General features: G+C 41.6%; 1 protein-coding gene across 15 annotated transcripts in view; it reads left to right on the top strand.

Moving 5' to 3' along the window:
- The window catches only part of DOCK10 (dedicator of cytokinesis 10), a 272,646-nt gene that overhangs the window by 179,724 nt on the left and 64,962 nt on the right, over window positions 1–27,960 (top strand). For all 15 annotated transcript variants that reach the window (XM_045481485.1, XM_045481482.1, XM_045481484.1 and 12 more), the window contains exons 15-25: window positions 5,143–5,265; window positions 8,450–8,529; window positions 10,589–10,776; window positions 11,279–11,344; window positions 13,286–13,378; window positions 17,460–17,583; window positions 17,777–17,898; window positions 18,275–18,361; window positions 21,526–21,618; window positions 22,061–22,179; window positions 24,799–24,868. In XM_045481485.1, coding sequence (XP_045337441.1) covers window positions 5,143–5,265; window positions 8,450–8,529; window positions 10,589–10,776; window positions 11,279–11,344; window positions 13,286–13,378; window positions 17,460–17,583; window positions 17,777–17,898; window positions 18,275–18,361; window positions 21,526–21,618; window positions 22,061–22,179; window positions 24,799–24,868 — 1,165 coding nt within the window. The remainder of the gene's footprint in view (window positions 1–5,142; window positions 5,266–8,449; window positions 8,530–10,588; window positions 10,777–11,278; window positions 11,345–13,285; window positions 13,379–17,459; window positions 17,584–17,776; window positions 17,899–18,274; window positions 18,362–21,525; window positions 21,619–22,060; window positions 22,180–24,798; window positions 24,869–27,960) is intronic.

Raw genomic sequence — 27,960 nt, 5'->3', positions numbered from 1 at the left:
ATTCGGGGCTCCCCGGAAACATGTGCTTTACAAGACAATTCAGCAAGACAGAGTAGAATAGATTGGGGCTATGATATGTGCACAGTGTGTGCACGACCAGATATGCTATGGCTTCTTGGTGGGATCAAAGTCATAACCTGTTTATTATGCATATTTGGTTTATTAAACGCTTGGCATTATATCAGGCCTGAGAGTTTAGTGAGCATAACATCCAAATGGCAGCATTGTGATTTATTATGCAGCTGCGTATTTTCATCTATGTGTAGGGCATAGGCCTATGTATGGATGTCCAGAGGAAACCATCAGTTTGATCATTTAAGCTCTCTTTGATTTTGGCACTGATTAACATAGCCAGATTTGTCAGTACTGGCTCACTTTCTGATGGAAACGCTGAGTTATGTCGACACTAAGGATGAAATTATCCTCCCGGACATAGAACCTCTGCATAAAGAACAAGAATTGCTTTTCAGATCTGGTTAAAGATCAATTACTGTTGTCCTCCTCAATTTCTTTGCATCCTTATGTCTGTAAGAATTTCTTAAAAGAGGAAAAGCCTGGCATAGACACGAGGACAAAAAGGTCAGCAATGTATAAACCAAATTAACTTTAAAAGGTTGGGGCGCCTGGGTGGCTCAATCGGTTAAGCAGTCAACTCTTGGTGTCGGCTCGGGTCATAATCTCACGGTCTTGGGATTGAGCCCCATGTCGGGCTCTGTACTGAGTACTGAGTGCAAAGCCTGCTTGGGATTCTCTCTCTCCCTCTCTATGCCCCTCCCCTTCTCATTCACGCTCTCTCTCTCTCTCTCTCTCTCTCTCAAAAATAAATAATAAACATTTTAAACATTTTTAAAAATAAAAATAAATAAATAAAAATAGGTTAATTAGCGTGCCATGAAGTAAGGCAGCCTAGTAAGTATTCCTTTGAACATTGGTAACATTGTCCCAATGGTGGTAACTTCAGAAGGAAGACAGCGTCTGTTAATTTTTGCCATTTTTAGGTCTCCCAGTACCCAGGGATGAGCATAACCAGAGTGAATCCACCAATATTTGTTATCGTTGTGAGCTTGTTACTTGAAGTCGGGGGCAGGTAGGTGCAGGGGAGGGAAAGGTGGAAATATGAGCAACAGGAAACCAGGACAGACTTGCACAGTCTCTCCAACGCAGCCCTGTAGTGAGGGAGAAAGAGACCAGACCCAGGAGTTGGACAAACATGGTCCAATTCAGGCCACCACTTATGGACAGTAACTTTACTCCAGTTTCCTCCCAGTTCTCAGGGTCCCAACCACACGATGAAACTGACAAGACCTGCCTCGTGGGCAATGGAGGCAATCTCAGCTACGAAAGCACTTGGCATTAAGTGGATCACACGTATCACTCTGTCTCTCTGTGCCTCTCGCCCTGCAGGGACAGCTAATGCCAGTACATGATGCCTGGAACAGACATTATCCGAATATACTGAACCTTTATGTTGAATTTCGTTGTTTTTATTTCTCCCAAGCTTCCAGAGAAAGGATAACTAGTCATAATTTGCTGGTTAAACTCTTTCATGTTGATAAGTATTCTCAATTCCCACAAGAAAACCTGTTGGGGCATAATAAGATATCTTTTGGCAAAGGAGAAATATTCCAGTATAGCAAACTTACAACGGCAAACACATTTTCTGTTAAACGGCTCAGCACTGTTGTGAGGTTTTAGAAGCAGTCATTTGAGAGCCAGAGCTGGTTTTGAAATCTATACTGTACTTGATAGCCAAATGAACTTAGGCAAGTACTCATAGGCTATCTTTACCCTAGCTTTTTTTTTAATGTACAAAAGAGGAATGATAATACATAATCTACTGTTGCAGAGATTAACAAGCACAGATATGTACCCAGCAAAAGATAACCATTGTCTGAAGTCACTATTCTTATATGATTATTAAGTCACCCAGGGAGATCATATTTTCTGCAACAAGTCCCCCTTTCTGGTAAATTTGGCACAGTGAAGAATATTGTGGGGTAGAGAAGGAAAAGCATTACCCTTTATTGATCAGTTAGGAGAAGAAGTAACAATTGTACAGTGAAGTTGTCTAGTAAAATATGCTGGAAGAAAGACGGATGAGGTTTCTAGGAAGGCTGACAATATTCCTGACTATCGAAGTAATTACGTCTAGGACAAGAAAGTCAACGAAACCACAAGCTCATGCTCCATTGATGCCTGATGAGTGGTTTGGCTGTAGGTTAGGAAACAGGAGGTACCACCAATTTGTGCACATAAATACATGGTTTACATTCACGTAAACATCTCTGACATCTCAGAAAAAAAAAATGGTTAGCAGCAGAGTTTGAAAGATTTCATGTTAAACCCCTTGGAATAACTAATCACAAAAATAAGTACCAGATCCAGCCAAAGAAGATTTTAGTCCCCCTCACAATTTGGAAATTGCTTCAAATAAAATGGCAACTGCATCAGAGGAGGGCTCGTGGTTACTCAAGCCATTAGCTGACATATTTCAATATTCTATTGATTCTGCTGGATGTTTGGCCTCCTTTTTTCCTACTATATTTTCTAGATTGCAGTTTGCCTAACAGTGTAGCTTTGAATGTACCCTAAAACACTTTGGCCCTTAAGATCAACTGCCACTAAAAAGGGTAGAATTGACAATTTAGCTTATGACCGTATTTTTACCCAGATCCAACCGTCCCACCCGCTGCTACACACACACACACACACACACACACACACACACACACACACAGATGCTTATCACTGTGAACATTTTTTTCTGAAATTAATTTGATGTGTGTTCTTATTTTTGGCAGCTATGGTGATATTTTACAGTAAAAAAGAAAAAACAGGTTATTCTTGGAGTAGGTAAAGAGAATACATTCAGATGGCTACCATGGGTATTTTACATGCTTTGATTTGGGGGAAAGTTGACCCCTACAAAAGTGTCATGTGGTTAAAGGGAACTCTTTCCATGCATATGGATCCCACAATTATATGTGTCAAAATCCATGCCAGGACTCTGATTTCTTTTTTTTTTTTAAGTTTATTTATTTATTTTAGAGAGAGAGAGAGAGAGAGAGCACAAATAGGGGAGGAGTAGAGAGAGAGAGAGACAGAGGATACGAAGCTAGCTCCAGGCTCCTAGCTGTCAATGCAGAGCCTGACACAGGGCTCAAACCCACGAGCCAAAGTCAGACGCCCAACCTCCTGAGCCACCCAGGTGCCCCAACTCTGATTCCTTTTAACCCACCTTACACGATATTCTAAATGGATTGGCTCACAACCCTGGAATTTCTTGAAAATTGAACAAAACTCAATTAAAAACTTCATTCTTCCATCTATGTGTTTACAAAAGGCACACAGTCTAACAACATCCCCAACCAACAGTTGTCCAACCTCTGAATCCTCCCAATGACCAAAACTCAAGTGCATCCCACAATGGTTCCTTCCTTCTTTCTATAGGTCTAGTGATTAAATAACTCATTTAAAAAAATATATTTTTCAACTGCATGACAATTACTTGTGTGTTTTGTCTTACATGAGCTACAGAAATATGCCCCATTCTTTCTGTGTCACAGCTCTTCATGCTGCTCATGATTGAAGCTCTCAGGGACACCTGGGCTTCTTTTCCTGCAGCTAAACCCCACATTTTCTTCAGTCATCCCCCAAACGTCGCGGTTTTGAGACCCTCACCATATACGGATCATTGCCCAACTGTGGCAGCTGGAACTGGGCACAGCATCCTGCCATCCCGAAACCATCTGTGTGCATGAGTCAGTTCTCTGTTCTCTTGCCAGTTAGCATATTTATTAAGCAAGGACAGCGTGTAGGGGGCTGTGAGCAGCTCTTCTCCCTGGCCCTGCGTTCTTCACCCTCTTTACAACGTGTCCAGTGTAAGTGAGCTGTTTGCAGGACAGAGCTGCGGATAAAAGCAGGAACGAGTTTTACAGCTCACGTCTAGTGATACATTTGTAATGACTGGTTAATTACAAACAACAACAACAACACTACTCAAGGTCAGTTTGACCTCCTCCTGTGTTGAAAATACATCGTATTGGTTTCAACACGCCACACACTCGAACAGAAGCCCTGTGTGATATTTAAATAAAATCTTCGAATTAAATAGTGTCTCATTCTGCTTCCCCAGAATGAAAAATTTCCCCTCCCTTACCACTTAACAGAGAAAAATGAGCAGAAAGGTGGAAGGAGTCTAAAAAATATGATTCTGGCCCATTTTCGGTATTATTTGACACTACAGCTCTATGATCAGATATCTATCGAAATGGCCACGTCAGCCTGTGTATTTTGGTTATTTGGTATTTGGAAATCTTTGGTTAATTTCAAGAGTAATAAAATAGTCTAGTCAAGCTCCTTAAGCTAGAAGAAATAAAACTTCAGCAGCTCTCTAAGATTACTGGAAAATCAATTATACACGGTTCTAATTTTTTTTGATAGGCACAGAGTATAATTAATTTTGAAGGAGAAAAGCTAACATTAAGCATGTTATGTATACTAGCTTGTATTGCCTGACATTACTATACTATTTGGACAAAAACAACTTACATATTTTAGCTAACTCTGTCTAGTTCCAGTGAAATAGACAATCAATGGCTCATGTTCATGGTGCTTTCTTTATGTAATACAAGATTCTGACTCAAGTGTTCCTTAGTTTACCTTTGTCTGTGTCTTAAAATCTAGGACGTGGGCATGTTTAGCTCCAGGAGAATGTTTCAAGAGTCTGGCCCCCTAGACCCACATGTACGACCTTACCCCTTTTTCACTACTCATAAATTCTGATGGCACCATCCAGATCAAAGTAGGCCTAGCTTGCCCAGAAAGTAATGAAAAAAGGACTAACCTGTTCCTCTCCACTCTCGCAAAGTTTTGATATGTTACTCAATCATAAATGGATGTGGTTGGAATATGGGTGGGCTGCTGTCTGTCTAGAGACTGAGTTGAAAATAAGGCATTAAAGACAACAAATACAGTGTTTAAATGAAACTTTTGTCTAAGGAGTTTTTTTGTCTTTTTATTTCATAAGTTCCTGGAGTTTCTTCCATTACAGATGGGAAATTGAATCATTTGTCACCTTAAAAACACAATCCGGTAAACAATATTCACATACCAATCTGAACAAATATCCTTTTCTTTCAGATCAGTATTTAAGGACAACCAGGGAAATGTGGACAGAGACTCAAGATTTTCACCATTGTATAGACAAGAAAGTAGCAAGATTTCAAGCGAGGACCTGCTAAAACTAGTGTCAGATTACAGAAGGTAGGGTGTTGGGATACTCTTGGAATTAACATGAATCAGCTACATTGCTACTGTTGATTTATTAACTCTGCATAAACGATACCTGGTTAACCTGATTTCTCAAATGGCCAAACTCCCCCAGAAAGTAGAAGCTTTACAGATGACTTCACATATGCCTCAATGACCTAACAAAAGAAAATTTGCCACAATCATATGGAAGGAGTGTGAAACATAAAACCATGTCAGATAACTATTACCTCTCTGTAACAGATCACACCAAAACTTAGTAGCTTAAAAGAATAATATCATTTATTTTCCATGAGTCTCTAATTCGAGCCTGGTTGAGGGAGGAGAGCTTGTCTTTTCTGCACATGGCATCAGTTGGCAGAGTTCAGCTGGAACCAGAGGATCCACATTCCAGATGGCTCATTTAATGACTGGCAAGTTGACTTGGCTATTGATTGGGAGCTCAGCGGGAGCTGTAGACTAGAGACCTTGGCTCTTCTCCCTGGGAGCCTCTCCATGAGATACTATCACTTCCTCATGGAAAGAGAGCTGGCTTCTGAGAGTAAGTGTCCCCAGGGAGAGAAAAGGATCACTACCAGTTTCTTAAGACCAGGGCCCCGAAACTCTCGCAGTAGCATTTCTGCCATTAATATACTGTCAGGCTGTCACAGAGCCCAGATTAAAATAACAGAGACACAGACGCCTCTAATTAGGAAGGATGTTAAGGAATTTTAGAACTATGTTTTGAAATTCCACAGAGAAATTCATTGCTGTGACTATAGTAATTCATAATATTTCTGTCATTCCAATGCTTTTGGAAAACACAGTGAAAGTTAGTGCTAAAAGAAGAAAAAACTTAATAAAACCCACAACATCTTTTAAATATCACCATGCATTCAACGTCAGGCGATGATAAGATCTTTCATGACGAGCAGCTTCCCTTAAACTGTTAGTCCCCTGATACCCAATCCCTAACATCCCTAAATATTAACTCTCTACCTCTCCCATCTAAGAATCAACGATCTCCTGTCAATTTTGTTTATCCAAAGCACAAATAATGCATTACTATGAACCAAACATAACTAATACCTTCTGTATCTTCAGTAGAGAATATGTTTCTATTTAACTAGAAGGGAAGTTTTCCCAATGCTCGTTTTTTATTCTGAAAAAAAGAATACAAACTTTAGAAAGCAAAATAAAGGTGAAAAGTAAAATCTTGGGGGAAACTACTGCTTTGTTGATCCTACAAGACCACTCCTTACATGAGGAGATGCCCCCTGCTCTTGACTTCATCAGACTTCCCGGTCAAAGCTCCTACCATAGTCTTTCCAAAGGCTACTCAAGCCACTAAGTGGGAGCGAATAGTGTTTTACCTCTTTACCTTTTTTGCCAGTGTACGAAAGTATGAAAAGTTACAATGCTGAGCAGAACAAAAGGGACAAAATGTTTGGGGCTAATCTGATATTCACAGGAGATTATATTCTTGCAAAATCCATATTGTCCACGTATAGAAAAGAAAATTATCACTCTGACAGTTATAGGACATCTAGAATACTTAATGCCCTACTGGTAAAACATTAAATTAGTTCATAGACCCCTCACACTTTGTGGTGTTTATTGTCAACAGTGTGCTGATAAACCCTGACTGTCTGACCCTCAAGGGGGAAAAACAGATTTGTACTGATGGCCAATTTCTGTCGTGTAAATGGTAGCATTGCTGATTTCAAGCTCCTAACGGGACTTCACCGAACATGGGTTTTGGAAGAGATGCACGCACCATCGTATAACATTTCCACCAGACAGATTCATGGATATCTCACCATGTAGTAAAACACTTCTAAGTGATCATTTTTGATCACTTTGCTCATTATTACCTTGGTTTGTCATAGAATTTGTTTAATGGAAATTTGATACAATTTCACTTTTTTTTTTTTTTTAATTTTTTTTTTCAACGTTTATTTATTTTTGGGACAGAGAGAGACAGACCATGAACGGGGGAGGGACAGAGAGAGAGGGAGACACAGAATCGGAAACAGGCTCCAGGCTCTGAGCCATCAGCCCAGAGCCCGACGCGGGGCTCGAACTCACGGACTGCGAGATCATGACCTGGGTGAAGTCGGACGCTTAACCGACTGCGCCACCCAGGCGCCCCACAATTTCACTTTTAATAAGGGCTGTATTTAACAACTAGCAGGCAAAGTAATTGAAGACTTAACAGGCCACTCTCATAAGCTGGGAAGAGCTGGCTCTGACCCACCACTATAATTATTCTATTAGGTCTTCTAGAAGACCTAACTTGAAACTGTTATCAGCAACTTTCGTCTCATTACGAAGGAGGATAGGCAAAAAGGTTTTGGTAGAGAGGGAGAATGTGGGGTCAGGGATACTTGGTGAGAGGGTGTCTGCACACATTTACAAAGGGGGGGGTGGGTACAAAAGAGGGAGAAGGCAGAAGAACCAAGGGCAGAGAAAGGCTCTTTGTCCTCCTTGATTGTTGAAGAGGGAACAAACAGACCGTCCACTTAACAATTGTAGCAAGGACCACCCTTGCCCTTAAGACTTCTAAAGAGTCTTGGGGTGCCTGGGTGGCTCAGTTGGTTAAACGTCCGACTTCAGCTCAGGTCATGATCTCACAGTCTGTGAGTTCGAGCCCCGCGTCGGGCTCTGTGCTGACAGCTCAGAGCCTGGAGCCTGCTTCAGATTCTGTGTCTCCCTCTCTCTCTGCCCCTTCCCCGCTCATGCTCTGTCTCTCTCTGTCTCAAAAATAAATACAAACATTAAAAAAAATTAAGAAAAAAAGACTTCTCAAGAGTCCTCATGAAAGCAAATCGCTTAAACCCATTAAAATACTAGTACTTTTTGTTAACAAAAACTATCTATTTACTCTTGTACTTGTGTGGCCATTTCTGTACTTGGTATCCAAAATAGATGCAAATAAATCTAGACATTCGTCAGAATACCTGTAATTTGAGCCCTCACTGATTTGTATTTTCATTTGCAAGATTACATAAATTTTAGTTTTTCAATATAAAACCAGCTAAATGAAATCTTTCACTAGTGTGTTTAGGGTCGTACTGTTTACTCCTATCAAAGCTCAGATTTACAGTTGACTTTTTTCTTGACAACTAGAATAATTCAGTGTGTGTGTGTGTGTGTGTGTGTGTGTGTGTGTGTGTGTTCGTGTTCCCGGCTTTCACAGGCCTGACAGAATAAGCAAAACGCAGACCATCCCTGGAAGCCTGGATATTGCTGTGGACAACATTCCTTTGGAGCATCCAAGTATGATGATGATGTCATGATTTGCTTGTAGAGTTCTGAATAGTTAGTGGTCTTTTGGTTGGTTGGCTGGTGGGTTGGTGGGTCGGTGGGTTGGTTGGATAGTTGGTTAATTATAATAGTTTGGGAGGTTTTTTTCTCAAAGTTTGGGATAAATGGAATTCGTTATTCTACACAAATTCGGGGCTTCTTATTTTTCCATTAAGACAAACTGTAAGTATGATAGGAGAGGAACTATATTCAGTGTAACCTAATATTTATCTGGTTTAATACCATGCATCCAGCAAGGTATTAAATTATGTCATTTAATCCTCAAAACCCTGGAGGGCTGCAAATGAGGAATGGCAGGTTCAGATAGATGCAATAACCCATAATGGGAGAATTTATATTCTATTCAGTTCCTCTGACTCAAAATACAGGGCTGGCCCCCCGACACTGTGCTGCCAGAGGGGTCCTCTGAACACCGTGGGTAGCCACCCAAGTGACCACGTGGTGATTAGAACTGGAATATTTTTAGAATCTGTTATCACCCAGAGAGCATGTATCTTCCTCAGAATATGGTCAAAAGTCCCATTTATGTCAGTGAAAATCTGAATTTTAGAAGGAGCTTTTATTAGACTTATAAATAAGAATCTCAGAATTTATTTCTCAAGGAGTGAGACTAGTTTGTGTAGTTTTGTTACTTCTGATTATGCCTTCTAGTGACTTTCTCAATGATGCAAAGAATGAATAAAGGCATCCTAAAATGAACTACAAACAGAGAGGATTATTACTGCAGGATATTGAATTCCCATTAACACTATGAGGTTTTTCATTCTTATAATTTTTCCACAAATCATTTTAATATTGAAATAAAATGAGCATTCTAAATTAAGCCATGGCTCCAGATCACTTTTATATTGATTGGGGTGGAAAAGCAGAGAATAAACTAAGCCGTTGCCTCTACCTGATTTGTGGGATGTGTCTTTTATTACCTGTAGAAGAGAAAAATAACAAAAGAGAAAGCTAAAATAATCTGTTTGAAATGACTGTAGGACATTAGAGAAACTTGAACATATAATAAAAATACCATAATTGGTTTTTGGGGAAAAAACAATGTAATCTGATTCCCAAGCATATTTAGCTAACCATTTTGCTTTCTTGAACACAGGAAAATTCCAGATGGGGTAAAGAAAGGTAGAAGGCCTTCCTGTCTTCCAGTAACCACAACATCAGCCTCCAAACTATTTAGTGACATAAGTTTTGATTTATAAAATTTAAATTGTTCTTTTTTTGTATTTTCCTTAGGCTGTTCCTACAAGGCTAGATTTTTAAAGATTGTAAAAACTGGAGAGAAAAATAGAATAGTTGTATCAAATAATGCAGAGGGGCTTCAGGCTTGTGTTGTGAAATCATTCCATAGAGAAAACTTACTATCAATCCATTAAGTACTACCCATGATAGACCCATTGGACAGAGTTTTGTTTGGTCATATATCAATATGTGTATTATTTTTATGTTACAGTAAATGCCAGTGGGTTAATCTTTATAATCGCAGGTTAACATGCTTGGAGAATCATTAACTAAAATTTACTCTCTATGTGAAGCCTAGTGCACAAAGAAAATAGCTATAAATCCATCCAAAAGATTTACCAATATTTTGAGACATCAGTTTGAATATTAAATAGCTCATCAGTCATCTTTACCTCCTACAAATTTTTCATGCTAGCATAACTTAACATAAACTCCTTTACTTGGGGCTCTTGGGTGGCTCAGCTGGTTAAGCGTCTGACTCTTGGTTTAGGTTCAGGTCACGGTCTCACAGTTCATGGGTTCAAGCCCCACATCAGGCTCCATACTGACAGTGTGGAGCCTGCTTGGGATTCTGTCTCTCTCCCTCTCTATCCCTCCCCTGCCCTCTGTCTCTTGCTTAAAATAAATAAATAAACTTTAAAAAATAAAATAAAAATTCCTTTACAAATGGAGTTTCTATTTCAACTGGATTCATTTTAAAATATGTTAAGTATTGTTCACTTTAAACAATCAAGTTAAATGACAAACTCTTATTTTCTGATTTTTAAAGACTGTGTAACATCGTCCTTTATCCCTGTCAAGCCTTTCGATGTGACGGCTCAACCAGAACCCACGGTGGAGGTGGAAGAATTTGTTTACGACTCAACAAAGTATTGTCGTCCTTATAGAGTATACAAAAATCAAATTTACATTTACCCCAAGCACCTCAAGTATGATAGCCAGAAATGTTTCAACAAGGTACAATATACTTCCAAGATGTTATGCTCTCTCTGCACCCTATTGAGACCATATTGAGAGGGTTTTTTGAAAGTTCAAGTACAAATTATCATAGGTCAATATTTTGGAATAAAATCCATTTGCAGAACATGCTTCATAAGGGACAGTGATGAGTTTCACCTTAAAGGTGCTTAAGGACGCATCGCATTATAACATATTAATAATCCTTTCTAAATTCAGCCCTAAATTATTTTGTTCTAGACTTCTTTTATTTTCAGTTTCTTAAGATACTCCGAAAATAGCACACCTGCCTCCTTTTGATATGAGTTTTTTCTTCCTTTTAAATAATATCTCCAAATCCTTCTGCTATTTCTGAACACTGTGGATAATGTCACAAGAAAGTGTCGGGTATTATACATTTTTCAGATTTAATTAGAAGCTACTTATTTTAGATGTTTGGATTGTTTTTTGGTGTTATTTAACAGGAAATTACAATTTCCATTTTCCCTCTCTGTAATTTTAGGCTCGAAACATAACCGTGTGCGTTGAATTCAAAAACTCCGACGAAGAAGGTGCCAAGCCCGTGAAGGTGAGCCAAGTCTTCACGGGGACCCAGCATCCAGGGGGAGGGCAGGTGCCCAGGTTCTTTTTGCCACCAAGGAGCTTTTTATCTGAATGTGATTGAAAGAGCAGCAATTTGGGGCACCTGGGTGGCTCAGTCAGTTAAGCGTCTGGCTTTGGCTCAGGTCGCGATCTCGCGGTTCATTGGTTTGAGCCCTGCGTCCAGCTCTGCGTTGGTATTGCAGAGCCTGCTTGGGATTCTGTCTCTCTCCCTCTCTCTCTCTCTCTGCCCATTCCCCACTTGGGCGTGTGCTCTCTCTCTCTCGCTCGCTCTCTCTCTCTCTTCTCAAAATAAATAAATAAACTTTAAAGAAAAGAAAAAAGAAAGAGGAGCAATTCAATACATCTGTTTTAGATTTCCTAAAATGTACCTGATCTAATAGCCATCATTAACTGCATCTACTGGAAAGGCCGGACTTGTAGCCTTGCTTAGCTTTTCACGATATGGGAAAAAGGAAACCATTCTAGTGTGACTAAATGCAAAGATTCCCCTTTAGAAGACTGCCCTCTTCAGAGATTAGCCCGCCTCTCAATTCCTCATCCTTGACTTCAAATGCCACATCCCAGCGGGCCCTCATGCGGCCTGTGTGGCAGGGCTGCTGTGTACGAGCTTGATGGCTGGTGCAGCGGGCCTGTGGGATGCCCACATCCAGGGAAGGAAAGTGTGGCCCAGCGACCGAGGAGCTGGGAAATGGCTCTGGAAAGTCGGTCCCTGCAGTTGATCGCATAATTTAATCAGATCCATCAGACCACGCGGTTTATACAAACTGCATACTGCGACTGGATGTCATTTTTCAAAGTTCACATTTGATGTAGACTGTTTTCCTGTAAGGGACTTCAAACAACAAACAGTAACCCGTAAAAAGAGAGGATAATTCTTTTCGGTGGGCCTGTGGCCAGATCTTCCCAGTTTCTAGGAGTCAGAGGAATGAAATAGTGAGGGACAAAGCGAATTCCTAACTCACCCCTGCAATTATCTGAGATAATCTCTTACAGCACTCTGTCAGGTACCAATCCTGTTCTCAGTCCCGAGGAGGTTTGCAGCATTATTCAGAAGAAGAAGAATCAATGTAGCGGAGAAAGAGTTCTTTAAAATGGTCTTGAGCCACCATCGGTATCTGTGGGTTCCAAGTTCCGCAGTAACATTAGTGAGCATCAGGAGAGACAAACTAAGCAAAATGGAATTTTCAAGCAAGCAAAGGCAACGGCCAGATGGCGAGCACAGCAGGCCTGCTAGTGCAGTGTTGAAGGGGAAAATTCTAGCAACGGCAGGTGTGTGGGTCTCCCGTTTCATTGTGTTCTAAAGGATCACGCAGAGATCAGCAGGCTGCAGAAGAGGGGCCCTGATCCTTGGGCGAAGGGAGCTTTTAAGCTAGCTGCCTAGAAAGTGCCATTGAGAGAGAAGAGTAACGCAATATGGTGGAGACTGGAACCAGCCCTATCCTTCCACCTCAGAATTCTTGGTTGCGAGCTGGCATGTCAGGGACTGGGGTCCAGCCAGACCTACGGTCACCGGGGACTCACTACCCTGGACTCTAAACGAGAGCTGGGTACCGTGGGCCCCTTCCGAAAGCCATCCTGCAGGAATCAGAATGGAACAAATTAGCTCTTATCTCCTGGGCAATCAAAAGTTAGGTAATGAACTGATTCAGGTATTCAGCATTGATGTAATGGCTGCATGATGAATTAAAGCCTTCACATTTTCTTCAGCAGCACCCTGGTATCATAAACACAAGGCAGCAGGTGAAAGAAGTTCAAGGTTAATTAGATGTCAGCTAAGCCTGGCAAGGTGTCACAAAATTCGTCTTTGTTCCAGGATTGGTAACTGAAGGGTTGTGACATGTGTGTGTGTGTGCTCGGGGTTAATTTCAGACACTCATAACTATTCACCTCATAACTTTTTAAACAGTGTATTTATGGAAAACCTGGAGGGCCTCTCTTCACCTCAGCTGCCCACACAGCAGTTCTGCACCATTCCCAGAATCCGGATTTCTCTGACGAGGTAAGGCCCAGGCCTCCACAGCCCCCAGCAGCTCCTCACAGGATGGGTGAGTGGGTCAGGAAACTCACGAAGATAAACACTCTCTGGACCACATCTCAGACTGAGAGCCTGCCTTTGACTGTGGTTTGCTTCACTGAGATTTAGAAACTGTATTCACTGACAGTCGTTCAGGGAGTTATGTTGCAAATTCAGACATGTCCGCGTAGGATTGCCCTTCGAAAATGCGATATTTTTTATGGCATCGTTCTTTTTGAGCGAGGATATTTTTTTTCTTTTATTTCACTGGTCAGTGTAATCAAGATTGTGTTCGATAGCTTTACCAATCAATAGCTGCATTTCGGGTCATAATGGAAAGAACGTAGGAACAGACAGGAGTGTGAGCCGACACTTGCTGCTGACCTGTGTGAACCCAAGTGATCTTGGATCCCCTCAGCTCTAAATGTAGCATAGAACAAGACCTGCCCTGGCCAACTCCTAAGCCTCTCTCTCTTATTATGTGCCAGGCCTCATGCCATACTCCATATTTACATCGTCCCAATCCCCACAGCGTCCTCCAGAGAACCAGAGCGGGTAGGGGGAGATCAGTGTGTACAGATGGGTAGATTTATTATACGGGATTGACTCACGTTGTTCTGGAGATGAGAAGTCTCATGATGTTCCGTCTGCAAGGCTGAGACCTTGGAAAAGCCAGCGGTAGTGTCCGAAGGCCTGAGAGCCAGAGAGCCTCTGATGTAGATCCCAGTCCAAGTCTGATGGCCTGAGACGAAGGGCACCAAGGGCAGAGAAGATCAGTGTTCTAGTTCAAGCAGTCAGGCAGAGAGGGAATTCATCCTTCTTCTGCCATTGTGTTCTATCCGGCCCTCATCAGATTGGATGACGAAAACCCGCACTGGGGAGGGCCATCTGCTTTGCAGTCCTCCATTCAAATGCTCCACTCTTCCAGAAACACCCTCACTCACAGGCACACCCAGACATGATGTCCCAACAGCTGTCTGGGCATTCTGCGTCCCAGTCAAGTTGACATAAAATTAACCTTCACACCTTCCTACTTTGTGGATAAGGACCCTGGGGCTCAGAGAAGTAACTTTGCCAAGGGCACACCACTAATAAGTGATAATCAGAGTTCAAACCAGGGCATGTGACTCTGGAGCCTGAAGCTTCACCACTCTGCTCTAAGACACGTAAAAGCACTAAGTGAGGGGTATCTGGGTGGCTCAGTTGCTTAAGCGTCCGACTCTTGATTTTGACTCAGGTCATGATCTCACAGTTTGTGGAATTGAGCCCCACGCGGGGCTCTGGGCTGACAGTGCAGAGCCTGCTTGAGATTCTCTCTCTCTCCCTCTTTCACTGCTCCTTCTCCACGCCTGGTCTCTCTCTCTCAAAATAAATCAATAAACTTTAAAAAATAGACAAAACTGATCAGGCCAGTGATAAATTACTACACACAGGTCAGCTTGTGTTATAAAGAGACTCAGATAAACAAACTTTGATTAAATTTAATTTCTGACTGCAAAGCAAAGGTGTAATGCAACCTGCTGATTCAGTGTCTGGGTTTAAAAATATCACATCTTTTTATGAGTTTCCTATTGCTTCTATATAGTAAATCACCACATTTAGTGGCATAGAATAACCCATGTTCCAGTTCTGGAGGTTGTAACTCTGAAATGGGTCCCACGGGGCTGAAATCAAGGCATCAGCAGGCCTGCAATCCTTCTGCAGGTTTTAGGGATGACTCCTTGACTCACCTTTCCCGACTTCTAGAGGTTTCTGCAGGCCTTGGCTGGTGACTCTCCGGCAGATGTTTCGTCACTCTGACTTCTTCTTCCCTTCTCATATCTCTGACTCCAACTTCCCTCCAATAAGGACTTTGTGATTACATTGGGCCCACGTGGTACTCCAACGCAACCTTTCCATTTTAAAATCCTTAATTTCACCCCTTTCGAAAATCCCGTTTAGTGTGTCTACAGATTCTGGATATCAGAGCAGGGAGGACATATTTGGGGGGAGCTGCTATTCTCCCTTCCACACCTTAGGCCACATCAGTCATTTTTAAACTAATTAAGGAACCTCACTGAGACCACAGACCTCCCTTCACCTTATCTCCTTCCTCCACATCCATTTAATGTACTTAAACTTTTTTCCCTATCGATTCAAGACAGAAGTGAAAAAAATTTAAGGTAAAGGCCTATGACCACATTACAGAATATTTATTTTATCGGCTGACCCCTTGGAAAAATCCATCTGAAAGATGCATTCTCTGTAGACATGTAAGATTTTTTTTTTAAGGATGTTCTCACTGTTAACACTGGCTTTTAATCTCTCTTGCTCTCATGTGCTTCCCGGAATTCTTGTAAAAGCCATGAACTTTTCCACAGGAGAACACGTATATAATGAACAGCCTAGTGAACTGTGCAGTGCCGACTCAAACCTAAAGTTGCATTCATTGCAAAAATTGATAGAAATTCTTTCAAGGCATTGTTCTCAGTATAACGTAAATATTTGCAGTATTTGAGTGAAGGATGTTTACATTAATAGTTAATTGGAATTCCTGAGAACCTACTACGTTCCCATATGCCCTTTATGTTGTCTTAAAAAAAAAAAGAAAGAAAATTTCTTCCTGGCACATAACTAATTATTGTATGCTCTTCAACGTACATTGGCTTTTGTTACCAGGTTAGCATAGGAGCATATAAAGAATGTGTAAGCTTGTAAACCATTCTAATTCCGATGCTCTCAAATTTTACCATTCATCAGAATCACCTGGAAGGCCGGTTACAACACAGATCACTGTAACCCACCCCAGATATTTGGATTCCATATGTCTGGACTGGGGCCTGAGAAGTTGCAAGATACTTGTTAGAACAGGTTTCTAGATGATGTTGATGCTGCTGTTTGAGGGATACCATTTTCAAAATCAGTGTAGTAAATCCTTTCCTGAACAATGTGAAAACATATTAGCTACATAGGTAGATGCACAGAGAGTGTAATAAATGAGCTGGCAGATAATTTGCATGGCTTTCTATCACCTTATTGCTTGACTATTCTGGAAACTACCTAGTTGCTGATACTGAGTGGAATGTATCTTAACATGCTTGAGATCCTGGGATTCCAGCCTTAAGTAGTTATCAAAACACATGATTTCTCGTCCAGACGATCTTATTGCTAATTAGACCATACTCCTCGTGAGTCAAACCCCTGTAACATCTCTCGACTGGGTGCCTACATGTGCATCGTCCTACTTCACAAGGCTTTGGGAGAAATTAAATGACAATGTATGTGGCAGAGATTTGGAAACTGAAAGGCACTATAAAATATAGAGGGTGTCAAAACATTTCCTTTTAAGAACATGGGGTATTCTCCTAAGTACTTTTTTAACATATATCAACTTTATGTTTTATATTTATTCAGAAGTATTCTTTATGTAGCTACAGGATGACATCTTCACAAAACAGCTCATTACTTAGTCACCGTGATAACACATTTCGTTAAGTGTTTTCTTCGTTAGGTTCAAAAAGGGATAGATTCTGTGCTTAAGTTGCGTCATTTCCTACTGCCACATTTCTCAGCAGCGTACCTATGAATCGCCTGGGGATCTTATTAAAATGCAGATTCTGATTCCACGTGTCTGGGGTAGTGTCGAGACTGTGCATTTCTAATGAGCCCCCAAGGGATGCTCATTGGTCCAGGCACACAATCTGCGAGGCAAGGGCTCAGGTCACCCAGTGTATGTGCCTGGCTGATAGGTCCTCAATCTGTGCCTTTTGTGTGTGTGTGTGTGTGTGTGTGTGTGTGTTTAATCCATTCTCTACTGGCTAAATTATCCAATGAGAAATACTACACCTTCCAAATGATCATCATCACCACAGTAAAGAAGTAAAAATATCAGCCTCTTAACACATGACTGCTAGCAGGATAGATATTCATTGAGAGTCAAATCAATGTTTCTACCACGAAGTAGGAAACACGGACCTCAGTTTCAGTAAAAGAATTTTTAAAAGGTCAAGGTGCCTATGCTGTGTCTTTCCCTGACCCCAGGCAAATGAGTTTAATCTCAGTCCAGCTCTGATCTCTTTCATTGCAGGTGAAAATCGAGCTCCCAACACAGCTCCATGAGAAACACCATATTTTGTTTTCTTTTTATCACATCACTTGTGACATAAATGCCAAGGCTAACGCCAAGAAAAAGGAGACTCTGGAAACATCAGGTACTGAGGGGCAGCATTCCGAGACAGCTTCACATGGGCTCTGTGGGACTTGCATTGGGTAGTATTTTAAAGCTATGATTTATTAAAATTTTTAGTGAAGTTTTGTATTCATAAGTGACACATAACTTTGTTTTTGGTCCTCACCACAGAGGTTTGTACTCAGAAGTTTTCTCTTTGTTCTTCCTCTGCACAGTTGGGTATGCTTGGCTTCCCCTGATGAGACATGATCAGATCGCTTCTCAAGAGTACAATATCCCAATAGCAACAAGCCTGCCTCCTAATTATTTAAGCGTTCAAGATTCTGCGAGTGGGAAGGTATTGAGTGATGTATAATGTAAGGGAAAAAAGAAATACATGAGCTACATGGCACGAGGTTATCTTCTCTCTGCTGTTTAATTTAACCCAAAGGCCACGGTGTACGCATTCCATCGTAGTGATGAGTCACGTACCCCACAATATCTCAAGCGTCTTGTTTAGTCTCTGGCCAGGAGAAATGATCTATTAGAATGACTCGCTGATATCGGTCTCACTCCCCGATATGGCCAACTATATTCGCATCTTTTCTTTCCCATCCCTAGAGTCATGGAAGATGATGTCATGGGTCAGGACAGCCAATTAACATAAGCTAAATAACCTGTTTAGTTTCCTTTCTCAAATTGCCGCAGCGACAGTAACGCGCCCTTTTTTCCAGCATGGCGGGAGTGACATTAAGTGGGTCGACGGTGGAAAGCCGCTCTTCCGAGTGTCAACATTTGTGGTGTCCACAGTGAATACTCAGGTGAGCGTGTTGTCCTTAAATGTCAGCATCAGCCCCAACACGTGCGATCAGCGGGGGGCTCCTGTATTCATGGAAGGGGACTCCCCATGTCACATGCTGTCAGGGAGCAGGTGACTGAAAACTGCCAAGGCAGAATGTCTGCAGCATAATTTTATGCCTCTCCGAGGAGAGAGAGAATGTCCCAACCCTCCAGAACCAGGGACTAGAGTATCGGAGGTGTCTTTGTCAGGTTGATGCCCACCCCCCTCCTTGAAATATGGTTTGCTTCCACAGACAACACCCACGTGTTAAAAATGGTGAAGGTTAAAATGAAAGAATTTGGATCTTTACCTCAAAACTAAGTCTGACTCCCAGGGCCTATCCAGTGCTCCAAATGCCAAGGCATCCGCTCCAAATGCAGAATTGCGTCTCAGGGCCTCCTCGGCCACATTCGGCCTCAGTGACCCTGCACAGGCCACCCCACCCTTGCAGTCAGTATTTTTGTCATCAGGAGAATGGTGACGATAAAATCTACCTAAGGTTTGGGGAAGGATAGAAAGGAGAAACCACGTGTGAAAATATCTCAGCAACTTCAAAATGCTCTCCAATTGTAATTACAGTCATTGCTAAATTACCACAGGCTCGCCCCTTCCGTTGCCTGGCAGCTTATTTTGCTACACTATATGGACTTTTATGATGACGAATTATAAATTACAAAGCAGATTCTTACAAGTATATAAGACTAAGGATTTCTCAGTGAGTTGCTAATTACTTGGTTGCTAAGAAAAATGAAACAATCCGGGGATTACACACATAATGGGCCAGAATTTCCCTCAGTGACCTCTGGTTCCTCAAGCCAGATTTAGCCCTCTTGCCCAGTCCTCTACCCAAACGCTTCAAACCTGTTTGGTCTCTGATGCCATCCCCCCCTGGGGCAAGTCCCACACAATGGTCCTTCCCCACCCAATCCTGCCTTTCTGTACCTCAGAATACCAGTGTCTCTTTCTCACACTTCCGGCTGCTTTCCTCCCAGCAGCCCAGGTGTCTGTCTGACTCACCACCACTCACCTTTCTCTTACCCCCCCTTCCACCGCCCACGTACGCGTTGCCCTGTGGGGGATACATTCATCTTTCCTCAAGCACAGGACTTACCTCAGTGATCAACCGCCCAGGCCCTCTCCTGCACCGTGTCTCCCATCTGCCTAGCGTCCCGTTTGACACTCAGCCCTCCTGGCCGGGAAGGCAGTCCCTCCTTCTCTTCCTCCCCTCCCCACATGGGCCTGGTCAGCGCTTACCCATCCTTCAGACCCAGACTCAAATGTCACTTTCTCAAAGAAGCCCCTCCCATTCCCGGACCCCTCAGACAGGCCCCGCCATCTTGTCATACACCCATATGGCACCCTGCTTTCCTGTGAAGCACTTACTTAACTGTGACCAAGTAGCTATGTGTTGAAATTGTGGTATGGTGCCAGTCTCCCTGGCGTAATGGAAGGGACTGGGTCTTCCTGGCCCTCCACTCCATCCTCCGCACCTGCCAAGGGCCTGGCACAGAGTCAGCTTGTAGTAAGTGATTGTCCAATAGACGAATAAATGAAGTGAAACTGAAAGTATCACACACACACACACACACACACACACACACACGCACACCAGAGGGAACCCTGAGGGAAACCCAAGTCACAGATGCGCTTCTAGAATTGACAGATTCCAGAGAAACATCCAGAATGTGTATCTTCACTAAAATTCTGTGTCTCGCTTTCTGACTGTATAACTCTGACCTCAGCTCAGAACTTAGAGAATCTCCGAGCTGCCACCTTCTTCAGGAAATAGCATGAAAGGATGTATTAGTTTGCTGTGGCTGTGGTAACAAAACACCACAGACTGGGCAGCCTATAAACCACAGAAATTTATGTTCTCACGGTTCTGGAGGCTGGAAGTCCAGTAACAAGGTGTCAGCAAGGTTTGTTTCTTCTGAGGCCTCTCTGCTTGGTGCATAGGTGGTCACCTTCTTGCTGGGTCCCCTCGTGGTCTTTCCCTCTGTGCCAACACACATCTGGTGTCTGTCTCTGGGTCCAAATCTCCTCTTTTATAGAGACATCAATCATACTGGATTAGGTCCACCCTAACTGCCTCATTTTAAAATTTATAATTGTCTCTCTAAAGAGCTTATCTTTAAATACGGTTACATTCTGGGGCGCCTGGGTGGCTCAGTCGGTTAAGCATCTGACTTCAGCTCAGGTCACGATCTCACAGTTTGTGAGTTCAAGCCCCCATCGGGCTCCGTGCTAACAGTTCGGAGCCTAGAGCCTGCTTCGGATCCTGTGTCTCCCTCTCTCTCTGTCCCTCCCCAGCTCACGTTCTGTCTTTCTCTGTCTCAGAAATAAAAATTAAAAACAATTTAAATATAGCTACATTCTGAGTTAGTGGAAGTTAGGACTTCAATGTATGGATTGTGGGAGAACATAATTCCCCCCATAACAAAGGGTCCGAGTCACTTTTATCTCATCAGGTTAGTATGAACTTCCTCATTTTTTATTAGCTCAGACATTTTAAGCCTGCAAATGTCCCTCTGCATCTTAAGAGTACATCCTCTCTTGTGTGTTAAGAAATATGTAAGAAAACTATCTAGAAGTCTGTGGAAAAACCAGGAAGATACAAGAAGGCAATTTAAAAAAGGGGCACCTGGGTGGCTCAGTCGGTTAAGCATCCGACTTCCATTCAGCTCATGATCTCACGGTTCATGAGTTCGAGCCCCGCATTGGGCTCTGTGCTGACAGCTCAGAGCCTGGAACCTGCTTTGGATTCTCTGTCTCCCTCTCTCTGCTCTCTCTCCTTCTCTCTCTCTCTCTCTTCAAAAATAAAAACATTTAAAAATGAAATAAAATAAAATTAAATTAAATTAAATTAAATGATGAGGGGAACAGAGCCAAGGAAAGTGCTTCTCCAGTCACTGTCATGTGGCTGAGAAGGAAAACATACCTATGAGGAAGAAATAAGAGAGAAAGCAGGCTTGGTGGTCCAGGCAGAGCCTTCAGTGTGCCAGAATGTCTAGCGGAAACGAAAGCGTTCATTCTCAACCCTTGATAAAGTACCTGCTCATTGATGCGTCGGTTCTACAGAAATACTCGCACTGCCCATCGCCATGATTGCGTCACCGGAAATAAACGCTTTCTTTCCTGTTTCAGGATCCCCACGTGAACGCGTTTTTCCGACAGTGCCAAAAAAGGGAGAAAGATATGTCTCAGTCGCCTACCTCGAATTTCATCCGCTCTTGTAAGGTAACAGTGACCTGCAAACAGTTTCAGTGTCTCCAAGGTAGAAATGGGGGAAAGGGGTCTTTACGGTTTACAGCAAGTAGCTAACTAAGAGGTTACTGCCCTTGAAGATTTTTAGAGGCCTTATCAATTTCAGAGAGTAAATGGTTATGTCTCAGTGCCTAGTTTTTGTGTGTTGCTTAAAAAACTAGCAGAGATCAGGGTTTTTTCCCAAAAGAAAGATGGTTGAAAATCAGAGTCAGTTGATTTCAAATTAAGTAATTACATAAAGTGCCCTCGCAACATCACCCCCATGCCTGTGTGCCTTGCCAAATGCAGTGAAGAATAAAGCCAAAGGAAGGTGAGCTACAGCGTTCATATTTGAGTTCTAAAAAACAGCAGCAGAATGTGCCTTAAAATTCATCGGTGCCTTTTTTTTTTTTTTTTTCCTACCAATTTACTACAGAACTTACTGAATGTGGAAAAGATTCACACAATCATGAGTTTTCTGCCTATAATCTTGAATCAGCTGTTCAAGGTGCTGGTGCAGAACGAGGAAGACGAAATAAGTACAGCCGTGACCAGGTATCTATCACACGGTCTGGGGAGAAGAGATCTTACAGTCCATGGTTGCACGAAACTGATTGCAAGAGAATGACCACTACTCGCGTGTGCCTGCGTTTCGTTTGAACACAGATCTCAAATCTTAAGTATTTATCACTCTTGACTTCTTGCTTTCAAGTCATTTGTTAGTATCATTTGGATAAAGTTTTAGACCTCTTTTTTTTTTTACTCTTTCTTCTGTTTTATCATTAAGCTTTTTATTTAGAGATAATTAGAGATTTGCATTCAGTCATAAGAAGTAATGCAAAGAGACCCCAAGTTCCCTTTACCCAGTTTACCAATGGCAACATCTTGCAAAACTGTAACACAGTATCACCGCCAGGATATTGACATTGATGGAATGAGGATACAGAACAATTTCCATCACCCGGGGAATCCCTTATGTTGCCTTTTCATGGCCTCAGTTACTTCCATCACATCACATCACATCCCCACGCCTATCCTTGGTAACTACTAATCTGTTAAAATTTTAGATAGATAGATAGATAGATAGATAGATAGATAGATAGATATGAAGGAGAGCTGGGGATTTTTCCAGTTTTTCGTAGATTCTAGGTGAACACAAGATTTTATTTTTCAGATTAATAGCCAATGCAATTGCTGGGTCATATGATAATTGCATGTGTAGCTTTTAAGAAAACACTGAATTGTTTTCCGGAGTAGCTGTACCATTTTGCATTCACCCTAGACTTTTTTTAAAATTTTTCGTAAATGGTTCTCACTTTAAATTTGTCTATGCTACATTCTTCCAACATTACTAATCTGCCTAATGACTCTGACAATCATAATTTCCTCTCTATAAAGATACCGTTTTAAGTTAGTTAAAGGATCATATATTTCTAATGTTCAGTGTTTTAAAAATATTAGTCACAGAATTCTAGGAAGAAAAATTGCTGTTAACGTTGAAATGTGTCCAGAACTCTCCTAACTCATAAGCATATTATTAACCTCTTCCAGAATGAGGGTCTTTAGCCTCATTTTTATTTTTTAATTTACATATTTAAATGTATGTATGTATTTGTACTAATGTGTTAAATATGTGTGTACATATTTAATATGTATTAATATGTATAATATGTATAAATATGCATGTACATATTTAATATGTACATATTTAAATGTATGTATACAAATATACAGTGTCATATTGGTTTCGGGAGTAGAACCAGGTGACTCATCACTTACATATGACACCCAGTGCTCATCCCAACAAGTGCCCTCCTTAATGCCCATCCCCCATTTAACCCATCCCCCACCCCGCTCCCCTCCAGCAACCCTGTTTGTTCTCTGTATTTAAGAGTCCCTTATGGTTTGCCTCCCTCTCTGTTTTTATCTTCGCTTTCATTTTTATTTTTTTTTTAATTTTTTTTTTTTTACATTTTATTTATTTTTGATAGAGAGAGAGAGACAGAGCACAAGTGGGGGAGGGGCAGAGAGAGAGGGAGACACAGAATCCGAAGCAGGCTTCAGGCTCCGAGCCGTCAGCACAGAGCCTGACGCGGGGCTCGAACTCACAAACCGCGAGATCATGACCTGAGCTGAAGTCGGACGCTCAACTGACTAAGCCACCCAGGCGTCCCTCTTCATTTTCATTTTTATTTTTTATTTTTTTAATTTTTTTTTTTTCAACGTTTATTTATTTTTGGGACAGAGAGAAACAGAGCATGAACGGGGGAGGGGCAGAGAGAGAGGGAGACACAGAATCGGAAACAGGCTCCAGGCTCTGAGCCATCAGCCCAGAGCCTGATGCGGGGCTCGAACTCACGGACCGCGAGATCGTGACCTGGCTGAAGTCGGACGCTTAACCGACTGTGCCACCCAGGCGCCCCGCATTTTCATTTTTAAAGTAGAGCCCTGAAGCTCTGAAAAATTAATGCCTCATCGTTCCGTGAGAGCCAGTTCTGGACCCAGATTAAAAGTTCTTAACTGTACCTTCAGTTGAGGCTCTTTCCAGTATGAATATATGGGTCTTTGTTGACAAGACTCCTCAATATTTCGGCGGATAGATCTGTTGAAAATCTGAGACATTCTAAAACATCAGTCACAGCCATGGAGCAGCTGGAGGTATGCATGTGAGAACAATCAGCCCACACCAGTGCTGCTATTAGAAACTCAGCAGCTAAGGAGGGAAATAAAAAACAAAACCCTGACTCTTAACCTCATTGCTTTCCGCAAAAACATGTGTAGCACCTCTGTGTTGAAAGGAAAGGTCCTCTTAAATGGACTATGATAATCAATTGGAAGTTAAACGTCTTGAGTTTTAATCAGGTACTAAAACTGATCCCTTTTCCAAGAAGGCAGTGTCTTCAAACGGGCAAGCCATAGAAGTCTCCAGTGAGACATTGCAGCCGTAAGATATTACTTCTATCTTAGTGTTTCGAGATTTCAGGGTTGGAAATAGTTAATAGGTAATAGGGATATTAAGTATCCCGTATTGGGGGATGAGAGGAGGTATCTGAAATTGGTCCATGCGTTCATTCAGTATCTATTAAATACCCAGTTTATGGAACATACCAGTGACAAGCCAAGTGGTATTTTCCCGCCTTCTCCAGAAAGGCCACTGAAGTTTTGTTTTTCCAGGGTTCTGACCGACATCGTGGCCAAGTGCCATGAGGAACAGCTGGACCACTCCATCCAGTCGTACATTAAGGTATGAAATCGACACTTGAACGCTGGGCATATCCCCCTGTGCTGTGTGGTTTGTCTCATTTCCTGTCTGCAACAAGTGGGAAGTTTCTCCCTTTAGCTGGATGGGGCTTCCCCTCGGTAATATCAAGCATTCCCCTTAGCTACTTAGAACCCCATCTCTTCGCATTGATAACCCAGATGTGCTCTTTAACTATATAAATAACATGTACATGTGCAAATGAAGATTTATACGGGGAGGAAGAGCAAAGAAAGAGAAGAGAAAATGAAAAAGTATTGCCCTTTTGAAGTCAACATTACAAATAAATGCAATTCCTGTGTATATTTAAGGAATATTTTTCCTGTTGGCTTGTTGAATGCTCTGTGTTTCTTCTGTAATGTTTTCTTAGCTCTTTTTATTGTTTTCTCAGGCATTATTTCATTTTCCCAGTTACTGTATATTTGTACCTGCTTCTGGTATGTTAAGTCCTTTATCCTCGGGCATGATCCACTAGCCCATTCCGTCATTGTGCACTGCTTCCTCCAGCCCTCCTTCGCCAAGTGTTCACTCGGACATGTTCATATTCTCATTTCCCGTTGGCCTGTGACTTAATGCCAGTGAACTTGTGATGATGTTTGCACATTAGAGTTCCTGCCTAAATGTCATCTTCTTGAATGAAAAGAAAGAATCCATCCAGACACGAATAGGAGTGCCTGATATTGCTTTCTAATGCGTAAAGGAGCTAAATTTCTATTTTTTTCATGCCTACGATTAAATCTTTTTGAGACACAGACCTTTTTTAATTAAAAGAATTTATTCCATTAATATATACAAATGGACATATACTTATATAATTTAGGTGTCTAGAAAGGTGACTAGAGAAGAATTGGGGGGAAGGGCGGTTGTGCTAGAAACGTGTAAAAGACAAAAACAAAACTTCCCGTGAAATTTCATTCTGGAGGGAACCCCTCTGTGATACCATCGGTGAGGAATTTGTTCATGGCGGTTTTAGATCTGCATATTTTCTACCTGCCAGAAATGTTAGATAATCTCCCCAAATACCTAAGTATGAACTTGCTCCCTTCCTTACAATAGTCCATAGTCCATAACTTCACAGTTATTTCCCTATTGTATAATTTTGCCCAATAATATGTACATTTCAGTTGTGGAAAGCCAGTTCGACCTACAAATTCTTTTTTTAGTTTGTTCTCTGAGACAGAATCATAGGGTACTTTGAGCAGGTATTGATGAATTTACGTTCAACAGAATCATCTACAGGACTTTCACTCTCTCAGTGCTTACCCTGAGTTTTCCATTTCAATCTCCAAAGGGGCTAAGAAGAAAACAGTTCCCCAGTCCTTATTACACAAAGGCATCTCCATTTCAACACAAGTATTTGCCTTGTTCCAATGGGATCATTGAAAATTACATTAAGAACCCATGATGCTGTGACTATTTTTGTGACAGCCAAGGCAAGTCCCTTATAAGTCAGCTCTCAGACTCATTCTGTGATGCTCTTGGAAAGCTATATGGGAAGGCATCCTGATATGGTCTTTATTTTTGACCAGGATGTTTGAAATCTCCTGATGAGACCATTTGATTTTGTAATACAGGAGACTGCATGCTTAGTTTGCTTTGAAGTGGTTGAAATTCAGGAATATACCTAAGTAGAATTCCACGCTGATAACAATTCCTAAAGATATTTTATAAAATACTTTCACATATCTACAGCGAGCACACCCTAATAAATAGTATCAACAGTAATTTTACTCTAGAAAGAACACTAAACTAGCAAGTGGGAAATTAGATCCTAGTCGAGGTTAAATAGTTAACTAGAGCAATCAGCCTCTCTTGACCTCATTTTTACTCCTGTGAAGTGAGAAGGATGAACCAGATGAATATCCAGCTCTATGATTCTGTTATTGGACTCCTGTTGCAATACATGGTTGACTGTCTGACCTTGACCAAGGAGTCTCATTTTTTTTTTTTTATCCTCAGTGGGAAAAAAGAATTTCTTAACATGCAGATAGATATTAAGCCCCATACCTAGGTGCATAATGAAAACTAATGGGCCGATGCCACCATATGCTTTTATATCTTTGAAAGATGTGCTATTCAATGGAACTTATGTATATTCAGAAGCAAACTAAACACCATTTCAAGTTCAGTGGTGCTAAATGCTGCTAACTCACCCCATCTACAGTATCCAAAATGCACACACATACACCATGTCTTTTTCAAAGATGGGCGTCTAAAGCCAATCTAATTAAATGCCATGGGTTATGGCAATTCATGGCACTGACATGTTCCAGCCAAAATTTTAAAATAAGAATATCCCAGGGCTAGTTGTAATGCTGTTGAGGCCAAATAACAGGGCATAGGACCAGGTAGTTGGGAATGATATTACCCTCACATGAGTGGTAATTCATGAGGGAAAAAAAATCATACTACTCTGGATTTTAGCTAGTTCCATGCATCTCTTAGCTTTGTCTTTCTCCTCTGGGATGAGCTCGGAGAAGTCAGCCTCCATCAGGGCCACTTAGGTGACAATGAGCCGCGAAGTTCAAAGAAATAATGATCGATCCAAATGTGAATGTTCCTTTGCTTTGAGTTTCTTGCCTGCCTCCACTCTTGACGATAGCGAAGGCTGAGTGGTGAATATTATGAAGAAATGACCTTCCTTGAGGCTAACCCTACTCATAAGTAAAATGTTACAATTCAGTGATGAGCATTTTATATTTAAAATATGTGCATAAATTGGTACTGATACCCTTAAAATATATGAAGGGATCCTGAAAACTAAAAACCATCTCATGCGCTCAGAAGTGCATACCAAAACCAGTCTTTTGAGAGAAAAAAAGTAAGCAACATTTGTTATCCTACTGATGGCTGATGTTCATGAACCCTTTGATAGCTGTGTCTGAGCGTGACATGATAGAACCTGGGCGTGTGGGGAGCTCACGTACTGGCCTCTGGAAGGCACCTGCTTCCCCACTTGGCTATTTGAGTGGGTGCTCTACCCTTTCAGGATGAAGAAATGCTACCATGCCACCTGTTACCAGTGGAAGGAAGGAGAAGGGGAAATGTGTCCTAAGTAGGTGGGTCAAAGCCCTCCG

The sequence above is a fragment of the Leopardus geoffroyi genome, chromosome C1 (assembly GCF_018350155.1).
Source record: "Leopardus geoffroyi isolate Oge1 chromosome C1, O.geoffroyi_Oge1_pat1.0, whole genome shotgun sequence".
Lineage (NCBI taxonomy): Eukaryota > Metazoa > Chordata > Mammalia > Carnivora > Felidae > Leopardus > Leopardus geoffroyi.
This window is presented reverse-complemented; position numbering and strand designations above follow the sequence as displayed.